The sequence below is a fragment of the Acromyrmex echinatior genome, chromosome 18, assembly GCF_024713525.1.
Source record: "Acromyrmex echinatior isolate Ae372 chromosome 18, ASM2471352v2, whole genome shotgun sequence".
Lineage (NCBI taxonomy): Eukaryota > Metazoa > Arthropoda > Insecta > Hymenoptera > Formicidae > Acromyrmex > Acromyrmex echinatior.
In genome coordinates, this window is record NC_141869.1 from 5,925,727 (window position 1) to 5,944,362 (window position 18,636).

Consider the following 18,636-nt stretch of genomic DNA (forward strand, 5'->3'; position numbering starts at 1 on the left):
GCTGCGTTCAGCGAACTCAACAGTTGAGTAAGCGCTTGCTGCTATTGATGTATTCTTTCAGATCTAAAATGCTGATTGGATCTAAAAGAATACACTAATAATAGCGAGCGTTCGCTCAGGTAAAATTTACCAAAGGGTGAAACAACCGGCTTTAAAACTTAATTTAGGGGAAACTGCACATGCACAGTTCGATTTTCCATTAAATAACGAGACTTTAGCGTTTAGGATCCACTTTACGAAACGCCGATTAGTCCATTGGAATTGGCCAATCGCATCTGCTGTTAAACGAAATGATAAATGCGATTGGCCGATTGAGCTCATCGGCGTTTCGTAAAGTGACCTTGAGGTTGCGCTTTTGGGCTGCATTCTAAAACTCAACTCTATCAAACCAAGTATCATTTTATTCTTGTTGTTTACTGAACGTTGAACAAGGAGAGATACTTGACGGAAGTCGAGTTTTGGAACGCGTTCTAGAAACACGCTTGCATCGATCGTTTTGCCGAACGCGTCGTCATCGTCCGCCATTTTGTTCACGAATCTTCGGTTTCGGTACTTACAGGTACTTCTACTTCGGTTGAGTCGATCGTTTGTATGTAGTATTCAGCGAACGATTTCAAGGATAATATTGTGTAAATTCGAGCAGATTTCTCTAATTAGTTGTTACCTAACTTTGTGCTCGAGAACGGGAAGAGCAGTATTTCAACGCCCCAGGCGGCGGTAAGTTGGGCGAATCGGTACTTATCATGAATCTTGTCGAATGCCATTGCTTCTCCCAACAGTCATAATGGCATTCCTCCGCGAGATGTTTCATCAAATATTTGTGCGTTTATTAGGTCTGTTTTTTTTATAATTGAGCTAGTATTTATGTTTGAAACTTAAAAATAAAATTGGTATATATTTGATATTTGACTAAAACAATTTACTGCAGGAATAAAAAGTATAGGTCGGCTTTAAGTATATGTCGTCCATTACACTCAACGTGTCAGTTAAATTCTTCATGACTTTCGCGTGTATTTTCACTTTTGAATTGATTAAAAGTGAACGCCGCAGTCTAGCAGACGATTATTTTGCGATCGGAATTATTCGCTTTTATTTTCTCTTTTAATCTTATCGTTCTTTTCGTCGATTTATCTGTCAATATTCAGCCTGTGAAAACAATTGACGGAAATTGTTGATATGTCCTGGTTTTTGTTTTTCTTCCCTCTTTTTTTTATTGTTTTGTGATTGTATGTATGTTTCTTGCAAAATAATTTCCAAGATGTTTTAAATGTGAAAGATAAATGTTTCAACATGTAATGTGAATTTAATTTGGAAGAATTGCGAAATTGCTGGTATTCAAGTAACATAATTAAATTTTATATACCAAGTTTGATATCAAGTATACTCAAGTCAAAAGCGTATTAAAGTCATCATATACTGATCTTAGTGTATTAAAATAAAATGCAACTTCAAATTAAGAAATTTGAAAAAATGCAGTGCATTTAGTATTACAGACTGAGCACTGAGCACTCAATGAGTAAGAAAGGAATTAATATGTTTATTATAATATTCATAATATAGAATAATTTATCTTTATATTATAGTATAATCTTTATATTATAATCTTTAATATCATATTTTTTACTTATTACTATTTATTATTTTTCCAAGGTGAGCGATATTTTATATCACTCATATTGCTTAATGCCACTCATGAGTGCTTATGGCCTTAAGAATTATTAAACAGTAATTAGTAAATAAGAAATATAATATTAAATATTATCTAACAGATAAGGTACTCTAAATTACGAATATTACAATAAACATATTTTTTCATTTCTTACTGAGCGTTCAATAAATAGTCTATGATACTAAATGTATCCTATGTATTCAAAATATTATGTATTTTATCAAATAGCACAATAAAATATTGAGGATTTTATAGTTTAATCTGCTTTTATATTAAGTGTACATCATTTGTCTATAAAGACTTTAATGTACACTGAGTGTGCATCAATGCATCCAATTGAATTTGCTATAATTTTTCTGTATAATTGCATTCACTTTCAATTCATAAATCAAGAATATTATATTATTTGAAATATCTAACTTAACGATCCTAAAACATTCTCTACTATATTATATTATTATATTTATTTAAATTGATTGTAAAATATTCCATCTTTGTATTTGCAGATATTATTTATAAGGAGAGATTGCATTAGATTAGAATCATGTCGAGTGGTAGTGGAGATCATGAGGAGGAGGGATATGTTGTTAAGGTGCGTGGACTGCCATGGTCCACCACTGTAGATGAGATTATGAAATTCTTTGGCGACTGTTCGATTTCAAATGGCAAGAACGGAGTTCACATGACTACATCCCGTGAGGGACGCCCTAGCGGCGAAGCTTATGTAGAAATGGATACTCCAGAAGATATTGAGAAGGCTTGCAAAAGAGATAGAGATCACATGGGCCACCGTTATATCGAAGGTTAATTTACTATGAGTTCTTTTAATATGTAATTGTGTTTAACAAAAAAAAAGCAGTTTTCAATTATTGTAAGAGTCTTTAATATGATTAGTTTTACCTTTACTTCCTTATTGGACCTAAATGTATAATGTTGTTGTTTCAGTTTTTAAAGCAAAACGCGGCGAAATGGAATGGGTCGTGAAGAGGAGCGGTCTTAATTTGGAGAACGCGATGGATGATGGTTGCGTGAGATTGCGCGGCCTGCCGTTTGGTTGTTCAAAAGAGGAAATTGCACAATTCTTCTCAGGTACTTGTCATGTAACAATCCAAAGTATCCAGTATCAATGCTTTTTAATTGATATCAAATGTCATTGAGATTTTATTTAATCCTTGGAAAACAGACACCTATTCATCTTTTTCAAATATGTAGTTTTTTTATATTTTTATACTTCCTTTTTCATAAGATAAAAATGAATAAATGAAATTCAATAATTTGTCTCAGGAACGCAGTGACGGAATACTTTCGATGGCTTTAACATAAATTACTAAAATTACTATCTTGCATCAATGAATTTTGTAACAAGCAAGCTGTAACAATTGCTTTCTAACAATATTAGATGCTTATTCTAAAATTAGCTACTAAAAGTAATGAGGTAATGGCTCAAACGCAGCTATCAAAATTAAATTAGATGAAATTAAATACCATCTGAAGAATGATGTCTCTGTGTTCTGTTATCGACGATTAGCCTTAGTTAAGATTTAAGATTTCGCTGAGATCTGAGTTGTGCTATACGAATGTGTCGGAGATTTATGATTTTTATAATTTGTATGAACGAAAATATTTTCATTGCACGACTTGGTGATCGAGCTTAATTCTTAACTTTGGTTTTCGGACGTGACAATTTAATGTCTTATATCTGTATAAGGAGAATCACGAAGAGAAAGAAGAAAGAAAGAAAAAGAATGCGCACGTATGTGCGCAATTTTAGAGTCCTTAAAAGTTTTGCTTCTTTTATAAGGGTTTTAATAAACTTGACCATAACTTCTTTTTCCTAATGGGTGCCTATAAGCTACAATATCGATGTTTGATTATGTGTGGGTCAGGGTTGGAGATCCTTCCGAACGGGATATCACTACCTACAGACTACACGGGCCGCAGTACTGGGGAGGCTTACGTTCAATTTGTTAACAAAGATGTTGCGGAGCGCGCTCTGCAGAAACACAAGGAAAAGATAGGACACAGGTGGGGCACTGAGACGGTATAGCTGGGTTTGGGTATACTTATGACTTTTCCATATCATTTATATTAATGATCGTAGTACATGTAGGTATATACATTTCGTTTAGTAAATAGTGGGAACGAATTCTACGATACGGATGCAGTTTCTTTATCTTTCTCTGAGGAGGATTTTCCGCGCGAAAACGAAAATGAAAGAACATTGTATTTGTATTATTATTAAGCTCTATTCAGTACATGTGTATTCGCACGTTTTGAAAATTTTTAACATAAGCTAGTTTGAGAAAATCCCGCATTTTGCCGTGTCGAGATAAATAATTTAACAGTTTTTTAAAGTTATAAACAAATGAATTTTTTTTGTATCGAAAGAGGATCGCCTCTAGAAAATTTTTCTTATTTGACATAAAGAAACTGCCTCTCTCAAAACACAATTACAACCAAATAGTCGTACGTAAGCGAAAGTACTGTGGACCCAACTACTTATATTTATGGGTGGGTGTTGGGGGGGCGGGAGATAGCCCCTTACCATCATCACCAAATCCCATGGGAGGTGGGTAGGGCACGCCAAAGCTTGGTGGGTGCTACAGAGAGAAAGAGAGAGGTGGAGAGATAGTAACCATCGATCCAATACGACAACGTCTAGGCGACGCCCATAATTGCATTTTTTGCAGATGAATGTCAAACTTCAAGATTAAATTGTTTAGTAAACTTCAAACCGCTTTATTATTACACTAGGACATTTTTTGTATGTCAGCGTATGTTAAATAAATTGATAATCTACGTCAATCGAAAAAGTTCATCTGCAAAAGGGTGCAATCGTGAGCGTAGCTTACCCGAAGATCGTCGGCGTCGCATGGGCTTGTGGGGTACGTGTGACGTAGATACGTCGGGAAGGAATTTCATCGTGGGAGGGTCTCTTCGCAGGTTTAATAAAAAATTGCGGAGGTTTAGTATGAATATAATTGTTCTGTCACATGTAAACTCAACTTCAATGCCAAACTGCCAGACAAGTTTCCTCCTTTTTTTTTTTTTTATTGTAAATGTCAGACAGTAAATAATTAATCTCTCGCTATTGCTGTGCAGGAATGGCTCCTTTTTACACCTTTTCTGTTTCTATAAAGTTAATGTGTATCACTGTTTTTGTTTTTCTTGTCTCTCACCATTTGTGATATCTCGAATTAAATCCGTATCATTAAGTTTTGTCGAATTTTCAATTTGGTGGCATTTGTATGGTGAGAGTATAATAATAATAATAATAATAATAATAATAATAATAATAATAATAATATAATAATAATAATAATAATGACGATTATTTATTTGCTGACGTGTCGCTCTGCGCATCTCTAACGCGTATATCTTCAATCATTAACAGATATATCGAGATCTTCCGAAGCAGCTTATCCGAGGTACGCGCTAGTATCGGACCGAAAATGCGCGGTGGTCCCATGGGCGGCTTCAATCAGAGGCCCGCGCCGTACACTCGTGGTGACCGCTTCGGTGGGATGAATCGTTTTAGCAACAATGGCAGAGGATCCAGAAATAGAGGTGATTCCTTTCATCTATCGAAGTACGAAGACAATCGTGCAGGACAATACCGTAATAGAGACTTAATATACAATTCACGTACTAATTCATTACGTATGTATTTACATGTCTTATATTTTACTTCCTTAGAGCTTGTAGTCTATTTTCAGCTTTATCGTAAACTGTGTAATCTACTTTAGACTTTGATAACGGTCCATGGGGAAGTGGGAACAATTACGGATCTCGTGGCGGCAATATGGGAATGCGTGGCAGCATGGACATGAAAGGTGGCAATTACAGAGGCAACAATGACTCCTGGGGCGGTAATTCCGGCGTATATAGTATCCATATGCGAGGACTGCCGTTCAAAGCGACAGAACAAGATATAGCTGATGTAATTTTCATAACCGATAATAATGATAAGACTCTATTTTTCAAAAACTCTTTCCTAATATTCAATAACATAACATTTTGGGTCTTATTTTGCAGTTCTTCAGACCAATCGAACCGGTAAATGTTCGCATTATTCTTGAGAATGGTGGTCGTCCATCGGGAGAAGCTGATGTAGAATTCGCGACTCATGAAGAAGCTTTGAAAGCAATGTGCAAGGTTTGTGTATTATATTTTTTATTTCTTTAATCGAAGTCAACTTCAGAAATTATTTAAACAGAACTTGTATACGATTATAATATATGACTGTGTACGATTTTATACACACAAACACACACGCGCGCGCGCAATTTTTTTTCACGTGTAGAAATCTTGTAGAAATTCATGTAGAAATTAAAAATAATTTCTAAAAATTGACTTAGATTTCCAATAATTCATACACTTGCATAATAAGATAATGTAATTAACTTCTTCGCGTTTTATTATAGGATAAAAGCCACATGTCACACAGATACATTGAGTTATTCATGAACTCATCCGGCGGATCAAGTAACATGTCACTAAGTGGCATTGGCAATTTCTGTGGAGGTAATTCTGGATCATGTGGAAAATTTCCAAAAACACGCTACAGAAGATAAAAACTTTCAATTAAAACTCTAAATTATTGTTATTCTCTATTATTCTAAAATATTTTAAAAATATATAAAATAATTTCTTACGAGTCTTTGTCATATTGACAATTTCTATAGAGGTAAAATTGTTGGACCAAAAAATATCTGAAAACACAACAAGATAAAATAAAATAATTGTACTTAAAATATTTTGAAAATATATCTAATAATCTCTTACAATTATTATAAATTGAATTTTGTATATATTTTTCCCTATATTACGTAATTTGAAAGCAATTTTATAATTTTTAACACTTTTAAATTACAAGCAAATGTTCTCGCATTTATTATATCACATTGACATAATATTGCATATTATTTACCATGTTATGTATACGTACATATAGATTTCTTTGTACACAGGCTTAAGTAACAACTTCAGGCAAGGATACTCTCCAAACAACAGAACTTTCAACTCGCAGTTGGGCGGCAGTAATTATAATAGTTTTTGAGATCGGGCAATGCGTTTCTAACGCTAAACATTCAAAAGAATCAAAGTGATCGATGGAAAAGATCTATTTCTAAATCACATTGATGCAATATGAATAGATTTTATTTTTTTCTTTTTTTCGTATATAGTCTTGAATTATATGTTAATCGTAAGCCAAATCAGTAGTGTATAAGTACTCTTGCTTATTCTTTTATAACATAAAGTATGTTGTAAACATATAACAAAATATGTAATTTACACAGAACATATAATTTAATTTTTGCTATGAGTGAGTAAAGGTGGAAAGACAATTTTCTCTTCGATAACATAATTTTTATGTTATCTTCGATAACATAATTTTTTTTTTCGTTTAAACTGAGCACAATGTCAACAGACAATCGTACGTCGTCGAAATAAAATACAAGGCGAAAATTTCTTGGGGAATTATTATTGAAAAAGAGTGTAACTTTCGAGTTTGGTTTAGCCATACAATTAGATTAAATGTGATAAAAGTATTTATATTTCTTGTTTTTAGTGGCGACGTACATGATATTTTCTGATAATATCAAATATTAGAATTATAATTTTATATATAATATAAACTTGTTACTTATCGTAATAACTTTGATGCAAGCTTAGATATGATAATCGTCAATAAGCGTCGAGACGTAGCGGTGAGCTGTAAAGCGCGAAATATACGATTATAATACGAACTAACTATAGTTCGCGATTACACCTCAATAAATTCATCGTATTGTCTTGTGTATTGTACATGCGGAATCTTAAGTTAGATATAGCTGCTCATACTCATCTTTCACCACAACGCGATAATGTACTATATGACGTATTGTATAATCTTGGACTAAGAATTATAATTTCCATTGATATTTATAGATGTTACGAAACTATATAAGGAGACGCTGCAGTTCTCTTTGAGTCGGTGTGCCGGCTGCAAATGTCAATGTTATGTATATCTTAATGCATATTTGATTTCGATTTATATTATCGCACATGTTTGAAAAAAAAAATTCGAAACAATAAAAAGGAAGTACGTAAAATATGTAATTCCTTAGAAACAATACGAACGTGAATAAGTTAGACTTGTTATCTCAATCGAACGTTCGGCTTTGAATTACGCCGAATAAATCTAACTTGTTTATATTTGTATTGTTATACATATTCTTAGTTTGTATTATATTCTTAGAATAAAATTGTCATTCAAAATTGAGAAAAAAATCCAATCTAAAATTTTTTGAAAGTTCCAATCAATTCCTTATTTCACATTCAAAACTGTTTATTAAGGATATTTTGGCTATACAATATCAGTTTAAAGTATTAGTCAAATAATCAATCAAATAAACTAATATCACCTATCCAAAAAATTTTGATGTATTAGCTGGTGAATGCATCTTGAAATCAACTATATAAAAGATAAATAATTTGGCTTATAATAATTTTATGCAGCAAAATAATCAGAATTGTGCTCAAATTTTATACAGATATTCAGACATAATAATGGAACTATCTGAAACTTTTATATTTTTGAGATAATATAATGTAATATTTTGAGATATGAGCCACACATCCTTAATATTAAAGAATATTTCAGCATTTCATTTATGGAAGAAACTATCAAAAAGGGTATATAAGAATATATCCTGATGAAAATTTTTCTCAGAATTTTCTTCGTAATTTTTCAGAATTTTTATATAAATTTTAGAATTTCTGATTAACTTTTTAGAAAATTTCTCTGATTTTTGATAGAAATTGGAGCACTTCACACAGATGTCGAAAAAAAATCTGTATTTCTTCTACAATTCTAAAACATTCATTTTTGTGAATTCTCAAAAAAATATTCCGAGATTTCTCTTTTTAATAAAATGACATGAAAAATTCTTAAAAAAAAATAAACTTTCAATATTTCTAAAAAATGTTCCAAACTCGTACAAAAATTCTGAGAAATTTTTTCTCCAGCAATTGTGTTCGAAAACACATTTCGAATATCTGCAAGTATCATTTTATCCTTGTTGTTCACCAAATGTCAAATAAGGATAAAATGAATGAATGAATCTTGTTTGTATATGTCATTTAGAATATCCTGAGTCAGGATATTCTAATTATTCTAATAGTCTACACACAAGATTCTAATTATTCTAATAATCTACACACAAGATTCATTCATATATTTACGAAGCAAATTGAGTATCTCACTTTCTATGCTTTTATTAATTGCTTTATACATTTATTCAAATAACAATATAATTTTGTATCCCAATTGGTTTATTCAAGCATCTACTCTCTATAATATTTTTACAAGACTTGATGTATCTTCGATATCAATGTTACAAAACATTTATTCATTTAATAATGGACTCCATGGACTCGAACGCTGTAACATAATATAATTTTTCGAACACTCTGTATACAGTCATGAATACTTCGACACGTCGCTCACATACACTTCCTCACACGCAAATGCTTCATTAAGTAAACAATGCACGAGTGGTTCATCGTACTTGGAAACGGAAGCTTCGGGAGGAAAATCGAATTGTCAGAAGACGAAGCATGGATCAGCTGAGATTCCAGATATGACGATGCTTGCCCACGCTTTTCCAGGAGACAAAAGCGTATGGCTTCGATAGAAAGTTCATTCTGTGCACGGAGTTCTCGAGCACGTTCATTCATATCCCCATCAATCGAAAGTGAACTTGTAAGTAATTTCAATGGTTTATTCTATTTTCGATATTGTAAACAAGATAAAACGCATCATCTCGCAGTTTCCAAAGAAGGGAAAAGGATCGTCCAAGCAAGGTTTATTTTCGTGTGCCAATAGAACTCGAATTTGTGCTTTGCGAAAATGATATTCTACTAAACGTTAAATGTTATCATTGCAGGTGTAAAGTCATTCAATACGAGAAGGTGCATTAGTGTGCGTGCCATGTAAATGCCATATATGGCACGACTGCGCCTCACCCTTTCCTGTTTTATTCTTCAGCTTCGCGCATGGACGGAATTTAAAAAATCGCATCTCATAATGATGTCGAGAGATTAAACCACATTCTTATCAGTGTCGCCGATGATTACTTCTTGTCGCAAATGAGGACATCTCACACTGAGGTAAGTAATAACAGTGTTGGATACTATTTATTTATGTATAAAGGATTGCGTGAATGAAAGTATGTGGGAATAATTTATATAGGAATTGGCATATTTACAGTCGTATTACACATTTTCGCAGTTGTATAAGAAGTTTGTTTATGCCTCGATTTTCCCGAGATACGTAATAACTAGTAACTTAATTCTCACCGAACATATACAGTATGCAGCTTTATGTAATTTTGCTTTATCACGGCACGCCTTGCGATGATTAGAGATCTTTATCTCATTTAGTTTCTCGAGATGCAATTTGTGATGTGACATTAATTTAAGTTTCAAGTTTTAGATTCTTCCGGTACCATTACATTTGTTAGAGTGAATTGACAAATAATATTCTGTAAAAATGGGACAAAATACAGAAAGCAACTATGGTAATAATGACAAGCGGATTGAAAGTAATGTACAGCACAAACATAATGAAAGGTATGGGGTCATTTAAAATTGTCTTTCATATTTTCTTCTTGAGAGAAATAATGTTAATGAAATATTTGGATTCAGTTATATGAATTAACTTGGAAGGTATATCAATTTCTTTCAATCTTCTGTTAGGTCTTTAGAGCCTGAGCAACAGCATTCTCTTTTACCAAAGGCAAGTGGCAGTACAGCGAAACAAGTTAGAGAGTATATCCCCAGATCTGGGATGAAGAAGTACAATAATGCTTTGAGCAATTTGATACCAATACGGTACCAGAACCAGTATGTGTCGTAATCGAAGTTTCGAAATAATCTTTTGTAATAATTAAAAATAATTAATATATATTTAATAAAATATTTAATGAAATGTATTGTATATAATCTTTATTAGATACAACAATATATTTTATCAACTAACAATAATATAACACATGTGTTGTATTAGTTACATTCTTGAATGAGAAATTAATAATTGTGTTACTGTTGATATTTGTTGGAAAGAATTATTATTTTAATGATGAAAATACATTTTACAGGAAGAAAGAAAATTCAGCGGATAATGCTGGATTATTTTCTTATGTATATATAACATGGATGACGCCGTACTTATGGAAAGCATACAAGAAAGGTCTTACGGTAAAGGACTTACCAGACATATCGGTATATGATAGCTGCGAGTACAATGCACTCAGGTGAGTTTAATATATTATTTAATATATTATTTGTATCCTGAACAAATAAGTAAAATTCTGTTTATTGACATTCTATTTAGAATAGATACGGCGCCATAATTTGGATAAAAGCTCGATGCGTTCAATTTGTTTTCTCAATGTCAGCTATTATTAGAATTAATAAATACTGGTATCGGAACTGTCCCCCGATACTTCAGCTAAACGAAGTTTCTATTGTAGTTATAATATAACTAAGAATTATTTTTTTAGACTCGATGTACTTTGGCAACAAGAGCTAAGTCAAAATGGTCCGAATGCAGCATCTTTTTCTACAGTTGCATGGAAATTTGTACGCACACGAGTTTGTATGTCATGTTTTTTATTGACATGTTCTCTTATTTTTGGATTTCTAAGTCCGGTAAGATCATTCTTATAACAATATTTAAATTGTTATTAAATTAAATCTTTGTATTGTAATATAGAATTTTCTTTCACTTAGACGATATTAATGAGGAAAATATTGGAACACATAGAGTCTCCGGAAGAGGATTTTTGGGATGGTATCAAATGGGTTTTTCTACTGACAATATGCGATTCTTTGCGAGCTTTCTTCTTTACCTGGACATGGAACATGAACTACAAGACTGGATTACGATTGAAGTCGGCTTGTACAGCTCTGTTGTATAAGAAAATTATAAGATTAAATAGTCTTGGCAATAAAAGTACAGGAGAAGTGAGATACTTAATTTGTTCCGTAAATCTTTAAACACAAAGAAAATGCTCTCTTGATGTAGTATGTATATGACTCTTGTGTTTAGATAATCAATTTATTTTGCAACGACAGTCAAAGACTTTTTGATGTGATTATTTATGGACCAATGATTATCAGCGGGCCGATAGTTATAAGTTGTGGTATAATTTACATATTGTGGCTATTCAATCCCATTGCTCTAGTAGGAATGATAGCTTTTCTCTCGTTTTATCCGTGTCAGGTAAATAGCTCATTGTTAAAAATATTCAGTCATTGTAGATATTAACATTTTGATATTGTATCAAAATTCTAAGAGAAAAATTTTTACAAATGCTATATACGCTCATTCTGCATATTTTAATAAGCAGAGCAATATTTGTTTTAGTACTTCATCTCTCGTGCGACTGGCTATTTTCGCTCGAAATCGGTAAACGTTACAGATACTCGAGTACGACTCATGAGTGAGATTCTCGAATGCATAAAGTTGATTAAGATGTATGCCTGGGAGAAATATTTTGGCCAAAAACTTCTCGGTGAGAATAATATAATATAATAGAAAATTATATTTTATATAGAACAGAAATTATTAAAAGCAATGTTGTTGGCAAAGCAATAGAGTTATTTTAATATACATATTCTTTATTAGAAAGATATATAAATTTGTTAAATTTACATTTACAAAATTTGTGTGTGTAAAACATAGATAATTTGATAATGTGTTTTCTTACAGCAATACGCAAGAAAGAAGAAAGTTGGCTTCATAAGACTGCGTACTTTCAAAGCCTTAGTATTTCTTTGACGCCTGCTATACCTGTGATATCCGCGATCATCACGTTTTTAGCACATATTGCTTCGGGCAGTGGATTAACAGCTGCACAGGTATAAAATACAATTTTTTAATAAATTTCTGATTTTTAAGATATATAATATTTTCATAAATATCTAAATTTTATGTATATCAGGAGAAAATTGAATAACATTCAATAGGCAAGCAATTTGGTAAGACGATAAAATTTTCCCTTAGAAGATAGTTCAATCAATTTCCACGAATATTTGCAATTTCAGTTGCAAGGTAATATCTCCCTGAATTTTACAATCAATGGATTATATTACAGGCTTTTCCAATGACCACATTATTTGGAAATTTGCTTAGACTGGCACTCACGTCACTTAAGGATACCACACGATATTTTATCAGCGCCCTCATAGCTCTTAGAAGATTCAAGGTCTCCAATGTTTTTTGAGTGATTTCATGTACAGCTTAATGGGATATCCGTATCTATTATTAGAAAGTCAGTATCCGTGTTTAATAAATTTAATCTCGTTTGAATCGTTAATTTATTTTTATATATTTTTCTACCGAAATTATATATTAAAATACAAGTAATTAACTCTAATCTACAACTAATTAACTCTAATCTAAAACTGTCATCAATTTTAGCCTGCAAAGTCTATTAAAGATATTCGATCATTATAAATTAATATTTTGATAAAGAATTTGTGCAAATAGGGATTAGAGAAAAACAGCACGGACACTTCCTATAATAATACGTACATGTGGTCAATGTTGTTTTAATGTAACATAAGCTTTTTAGTAATACTAAAGTAAATTATGGACAAACATTGCATGCCTTGTTACATTCGAACAGCTGTTACATTTCTTAGCGATTCTTTTAATATGCCAAATACCCGAATTGCCAGCTGTATATAATATTGAGTGAAGGTGTAACGTCCCATGCTTACGGAGGATTTTAACAGTCGATTTAATTCTACACTTTTCAGGTGTTTCCCTTCGTATCGGTGCTCAATGCTCAAATTCGTACTTCTTTCATGTTTTTACAAGTGGCCTTACTTAATATCGCCGCAGTAAAAATAACTTTTGGCAGAATAAAGGTGTTTATTCTTGTTTATATCTAATAGAAATGCACAGATCGATTGCATACATACGTGTTGTATCCTAAACGTGCTTTTACAATTAATATCTTCATTTTCCGATGTAATCAAATGATAATAAGCTTTCATTTTGCTAATAAAACTTGCTTATCCAGCATTTGCTTCCATATTTGCTTCTTTTATTGCTTTTGTATTTGTATCATGTCATTTATGAGGTTTGATGAGCTTAAAGAGCATATATATATATATATATATATATATATATATATATAACTATACAAATTTGTTTTTAGAAATTGATTCGTTTGGGGATATTTCATACTACTGTGAAGGATGAAATATCTAGATTATCGCAAAATGTATATCTATTGCATATCTTTATCTTATTTCTGCATAAAGTTACATTTTTATATATTTATTTGCTCGTTTGTTCAACATGCTTTTAACAATGGCTTTACATTTTTTTGAAAATTTATTGACTAAATAATTTAATTAACGAAGCAATATTTGTACAGAGTGTATTACTATTGGATGAAAGCAGTTGCCAGGCATCAAAACCGATTGTGAGATCGCAAGCAGTTGCCATTGCTAATGGTACCTTCGTTTGCGACAGTATGACACTTCAAACAGATGCATCGATCGACAGCAAGAAAAAGTAAATATTTATTACATAATATTTACTATAATAATCTCTCTGATGTGTTGCGATAACTATTTTTTATGTAGGAAGAAATCACTACCAATCACAGACAATCCGCCGGAACTGGAAAATTTGAATCAATCGACGCAAGAAGCTAAATACGTCGAAGTTCTTATTGACGTGCATTTCGGAGCACCTAAAGGAAAATTGGTCGGTATTTGTGGTCACGTAGGCAGTGGCAAGTCCAGTCTGCTTCTAGCAGCTTTAGGACAATTGAGAATAACAAAAGGACACATCTTAAGGGAGGGCACTTGCGCTTATGTCAGCCAACAGGCATGGATTGTGAATGGAACCTTTAAGGAGAATATTTTGTTCGGCGAGGAGTTTGATGCCAAACGTTATTATCACACGATCACAATTTGCAATCTGAAGGAAGATTTAAATATGTTACCAGGAGGAGATGACACTGAGATCGGTGAGAGGGGTGTCAATCTGTCTGGAGGACAAAAGCAGAGAGTTGCACTCGCGCGAGCATATTATGCCAATCGGTGCGTTTCCAAAAATCTTTACCATTTCCTTTTTAAGAAGTACATTGGTTGTGCTGCTAATATCTGTTTCTACCAATGTAGTTTAATTTTAATCTCGGTTCAACTAATTCTCTTTTTTTTCTAGTTCTAAGAATTGAGCCGAAATTAAAATTAATCTATATTGATAGAAACGGATAAAAATCGAATACAGCAATTATATTTATTGTTTCAGGGATATTTATTTTCTTGATGATCCTTTGAGCGCAGTTGATGCATACGTTGGTTCATATATATTCGAGAAATTGATCCTTGAAGCTCTTAGAAACAAATCTGTTCTTTTTGTGACACATAACATTCAGGTAGGTATTTAATTGATGTTAAAATTTCAAGATATTTAATAATACATATGTGCCTTATAATTAATAATAATGAGAATTTTTCTTATATATTTTTTATTGTTTTCTAAAAGTATAAAAAATAAATTCAAAGGAAATTAATTAACAATGTGATTTTGAAATATTGGCGTCAAAATTTTAAAATATTCCAAATTTTTTCATTACAGTTTCTAAAACACTGTGATGAAATCTACATGATGAATGCGGGCAAGATTGTAGAGCATGGAACCCATGAAGATCTCGTGCGACTCGATAGGGAATACGCATCAATGGTGAAGAACAACACAATTGCAACGGAAGATAATTTGTCAGCGTACGTTTAATGTACATGGCATTATATTTTTTGAATTGTTTGAAAGTAATTTAATAGTCTTTTATTTCTTCACAGTGTTAAATCTACGAAAGTAACACAAAGAAATACCAATGATTTAGAAGTGCAAAAGAAATCTGTGCACAAAGAAAATTATGGAAAAGAGAAATTATACAAAGGTACGCGCATTTAATTGTATATCTTTTGATTTAGAGATCTCTGATATTTTTCTTTTTTTAAATTTTATTAATTATATTGAATAGGAACTTTAACAATGGCAGAAAAGTCTGAAACTGGATCCGTCAAGTCATACACTTATCACACATATGTACAAGCTACAGGTGGTTATTTGATCGCTATTCTCGTATTTTTTACGTTTTTCTTGAACGTAGGTAGTTCGGCCTTCAGTACTTGGTGGCTTGCTGTATGGATTAAAGCTGGTGGAGGCGTAAGTAGCACATTGTATCCAATATTATACACACACACACACACACACACACACACACACACATTTATCTCTTTTTCTTCAATCAAAAGATATTTTAGTAATACTTTTGTTATTGTCACTTTTTTAGTTAATATCTGATATATCATTATGGACGTGTCAATTTTATTTAATTTTCAGAACGTGACTATACCAGGAACTAATGATACTGTATACTCAGAGGATATCAACGCTAATCCTGACTTTCCATTTTATCGAGACATATACGGTGCTTGCATCATTGGCATATTATTGACAAGTTTTCTTCGTGGCTTAGTAATTATGTTTGCCACGATAAAAGCTTCGACCACATTGCACAACACGTTTCTTCACAAAATTATTAGTTCTCCGTTAAGCTTCTTCGAAACTACTCCAAGTGGTAGAATACAGAACGTTTTCAGTCGAGACATAGATGAAAGTGAGTGATTTCTTAATTATTTTAAACATATGCACTTGTCACAAATCAATATATCTAATTTAATTAATTTTTTGATTTGCAGTTGATAATTACTTACCCATATCGATAGAAAACATGGTGCAAAATATTTTTACTTGCAGTTTTGCTATTTTCTTTATTTGTGGCATACTGCCCTGGTTTTCGATACCGCTACTTCTATTTGGTATACTATTCTTCTTCGTTGGCAAATTGTTTAGGTATTAGCCTAAATATCGCATAATTTACGTACATAATTTACATGATTGACTGTTTTATTTCGGGTCTTCATAGGATAGGAATGAGGGATTTGAAGAGAATGGAGAGTGTCTCGCGGTCTCCTGTTTTAAGTTTCGTTACAACGACGATCCAAGGTTTAAGTACAATTCACGCATTTCAAAAGGAGAAGAATTTTTTATACAGGTAATTATTTAGTGAAATGCTGCATCATATAATAATGAAGTAACAGAAGAAAAAGAATATGACGATTGTTTCTTGTCGATAGATTTGAAGAATTATTTAACACGAATAATGTATGTCAGTATCTGTGTCAAGCCGCGATGAGATGGTCTGCGATTAGACTGGATAGTTTGGTAATCGCTGCATCCTGTATAATCGCGTTATTTGTGATTTCATTTAAGAATGAAATATCGCCGGCCTTTGCCGGTCTGGCTATGGCGTATGCCACACAGATGACTGGTGTTTTCCAGTATACGGTTAGACTAATGTCTGAGACGGAGGTGCGCTTTATAAGCGTAGAGAGAATTAGTTATTACCTCAAGGTAATTTATTTCTGTTTAATTGATAATAAATTGCTGATTCTGTAATTTCCTCTTGTCTTAATTTTATATCTTATTCAGACTTTGCAGAAAGAAGGTGCAAATAGAACAGTTGCTCTTAAACCAGCCGATGATTGGCCTTCTCGTGGCAAAATAGAGTTCAAAGCTGTTCAGATGAGATACAGAGAGGAGTTGCCGCTTATACTGCTCGACGTCTCGTTTACCATAAAGGCCGGAGAAAAAATTGGTAATGCGGCTAAATATTTCCTTAACTCGTTTGTCGCATTTTCTTATGCGAGAAATTAATTGTGAATTATTTCAGGCATCGTGGGTCGCACAGGATCCGGTAAAAGCTCCTTGGTCGTAGCTTTATTCCGATTAGTTGAAATTTGCGAGGGTGTCATTAAGATCGATGGTATAGATATTTCGAAATTAGAATTAGATATACTGAGAAATAAATTGTCAATTATTCCTCAAGATCCAATTTTATTCAGCGGCACTATAAGGTAATAAATTTAATTGGCAATTTTTGCTAGCTGTTCTCTTCATTTGATTCGTTTTTTTTAGATCTAATTTGGATCCTTTCCAACATCACGCCGATCATGATATTTGGAATGTTCTTGAAAAGACTCAGATGAAAGAAAAGGTGTCTCTAATGCCGGGAAATCTCGATGCGTCTGTTGGATTTGGCGGAAATAATTTGAGCGTTGGCGAGAGACAACTTCTTTGTCTGGCAAGAGCTTTATTACATAGTACAAAAGTAATGCACTTTTATTGAATGATTTTTGCAATATTACATATATTTAAAATTGATTTCCAGATTCTTTTTAGAATACTAGAATTAATATTAACATGTTACACGCATATGTGTTGTAGATACTGATTCTGGATGAAGCCACGGCCGCCGTTGATCCGGAAACTGAAGCAACAGTGCAGAACACGCTGCAGAACGAGTTCGCGGATTGCACTGTACTTACGATCGCTCATAGATTACAAACTGTTGTTGCATGTAATCGCATTCTTGTCATGAATGAGGGCAAGATTGTTGAATTCGGTGCACCTGCCACACTTCTCTCTCATCCAGATTCCGAATTTTCGAAACTGATGGCTGCTGCAGATGAAAATGCATAAAATAATCCTCGCAGAGATCTGAATCATAATTGCAATGCATTTAATCACATTTTATCAGTTTAAATGATGAAACTAATTACATTAACTTTTAGCTTCACGTGAGTAAATGAAAGAACAAAAAAAGAAAGATATATTTATATATTATAAAAATACAGAATAAGAATAAATAAAGAAATGAACATAACAAATGACTGTATTTTTCTATTAATAAACTACTTTATTAAATTATTAATTAAAGAGATTAAATAATATTATCTATAAGTTCGTATTCTGTATATAAATAAAAGAGAGGAAAAATCTTCCCGTTTTCTCCCTCTTTTTACTTAATCCTTTCAAGTAATTTATT

General features: G+C 32.5%; 2 protein-coding genes and 2 long non-coding RNA genes across 12 annotated transcripts; 2 read left to right on the plus strand and 2 right to left on the minus strand.

The window, feature by feature from the left end:
- The first annotated feature begins 494 nt into the window (after positions 1-494).
- On the plus strand, positions 495-7,942 carry glo (heterogeneous nuclear ribonucleoprotein glorund). 3 transcript variants are annotated; one of them, XM_011054011.2, is made up of 9 exons: positions 495-717; positions 2,176-2,472; positions 2,615-2,758; positions 3,556-3,694; positions 5,064-5,329; positions 5,416-5,609; positions 5,705-5,824; positions 6,094-6,193; positions 6,640-7,942. In XM_011054011.2, the coding sequence occupies exons 2-9, from the start codon at positions 2,214-2,216 to the stop codon at positions 6,726-6,728; spliced, it is 1,311 nt and encodes a 436-aa protein (XP_011052313.1). In that variant the 5' UTR covers positions 495-717; positions 2,176-2,213; the 3' UTR covers positions 6,729-7,942. The 3 variants fall into 3 exon arrangements, with proteins under 3 accessions (XP_011052313.1, XP_011052314.1, XP_087271518.1); XM_011054012.2 differs by having other exon boundaries at positions 5,064-5,236; XM_087415392.1 differs by lacking the exon at positions 495-717 and adding an exon at positions 737-833.
- Positions 7,943-8,913: 971 nt separating this feature from the next.
- LOC147906777 (uncharacterized) lies at positions 8,914-9,306 on the minus strand. The gene is made up of 2 exons (XR_015548070.1): positions 9,166-9,306; positions 8,914-9,095 (listed from the first exon to the last, which is right to left on the minus strand). It is a non-coding gene; the product is annotated as an uncharacterized LOC147906777 (long non-coding RNA).
- Positions 9,184-18,417, plus strand: LOC105144825 (ATP-binding cassette sub-family C member 5-like). Of its 6 annotated transcripts, none has more exons than XM_087415391.1 (26): positions 9,184-9,416; positions 9,601-9,823; positions 10,136-10,285; positions 10,412-10,558; positions 10,813-10,968; positions 11,218-11,365; positions 11,447-11,680; positions 11,766-11,939; positions 12,084-12,231; positions 12,429-12,577; positions 12,814-12,924; positions 13,481-13,591; positions 14,107-14,246; positions 14,318-14,779; positions 14,991-15,117; positions 15,321-15,466; positions 15,542-15,642; positions 15,727-15,911; positions 16,089-16,365; positions 16,448-16,601; positions 16,675-16,803; positions 16,886-17,162; positions 17,241-17,406; positions 17,482-17,665; positions 17,727-17,919; positions 18,036-18,417. In XM_087415391.1, the coding sequence occupies exons 3-26, from the start codon at positions 10,206-10,208 to the stop codon at positions 18,288-18,290; spliced, it is 4,254 nt and encodes a 1,417-aa protein (XP_087271517.1). In that variant the 5' UTR covers positions 9,184-9,416; positions 9,601-9,823; positions 10,136-10,205; the 3' UTR covers positions 18,291-18,417. The 6 variants fall into 6 exon arrangements, with proteins under 6 accessions (XP_087271517.1, XP_011052308.1, XP_011052307.1 ...); XM_011054006.2 differs by having other exon boundaries at positions 10,143-10,285; XM_011054005.2 differs by having other exon boundaries at positions 10,149-10,285.
- LOC105144824 (uncharacterized) lies at positions 12,481-13,516 on the minus strand. Of its 2 annotated transcripts, none has more exons than XR_845982.2 (3): positions 13,388-13,516; positions 12,864-12,977; positions 12,481-12,569 (listed from the first exon to the last, which is right to left on the minus strand). It is a non-coding gene; the product is annotated as an uncharacterized LOC105144824 (long non-coding RNA). The 2 variants fall into 2 exon arrangements; XR_845981.2 differs by having other exon boundaries at positions 13,254-13,487.
- Positions 18,418-18,636: the final 219 nt, after the last annotated feature.

What these genes read in the sequence shown, in the direction of transcription:
- glo (XM_011054011.2), top strand. Translation starts at nt 2,214, where the DNA reads ATGTCGAGTGGTAGTGGAGATCATGAGGAGGAGGGATATGTTGTTAAG. An exon ending in AAGGAAAAGATAGGACACAG is followed by an intron (nt 3,695 to 5,063) that starts GTGGGGCACTGA and finishes AATCATTAACAG; the next exon opens with ATATATCGAGATCTTCCGAA. An exon ending in CATTGGCAATTTCTGTGGAG is followed by an intron (nt 6,194 to 6,639) that starts GTAATTCTGGAT and finishes CTTTGTACACAG; the next exon opens with GCTTAAGTAACAACTTCAGG.
- LOC105144825 (XM_087415391.1), top strand. Translation starts at nt 10,206, where the DNA reads ATGGGACAAAATACAGAAAGCAACTATGGTAATAATGACAAGCGGATT. An exon ending in TTGTGACACATAACATTCAG is followed by an intron (nt 15,118 to 15,320) that starts GTAGGTATTTAA and finishes TTTTCATTACAG; the next exon opens with TTTCTAAAACACTGTGATGA. An exon ending in GAATTAGTTATTACCTCAAG is followed by an intron (nt 17,163 to 17,240) that starts GTAATTTATTTC and finishes TATCTTATTCAG; the next exon opens with ACTTTGCAGAAAGAAGGTGC.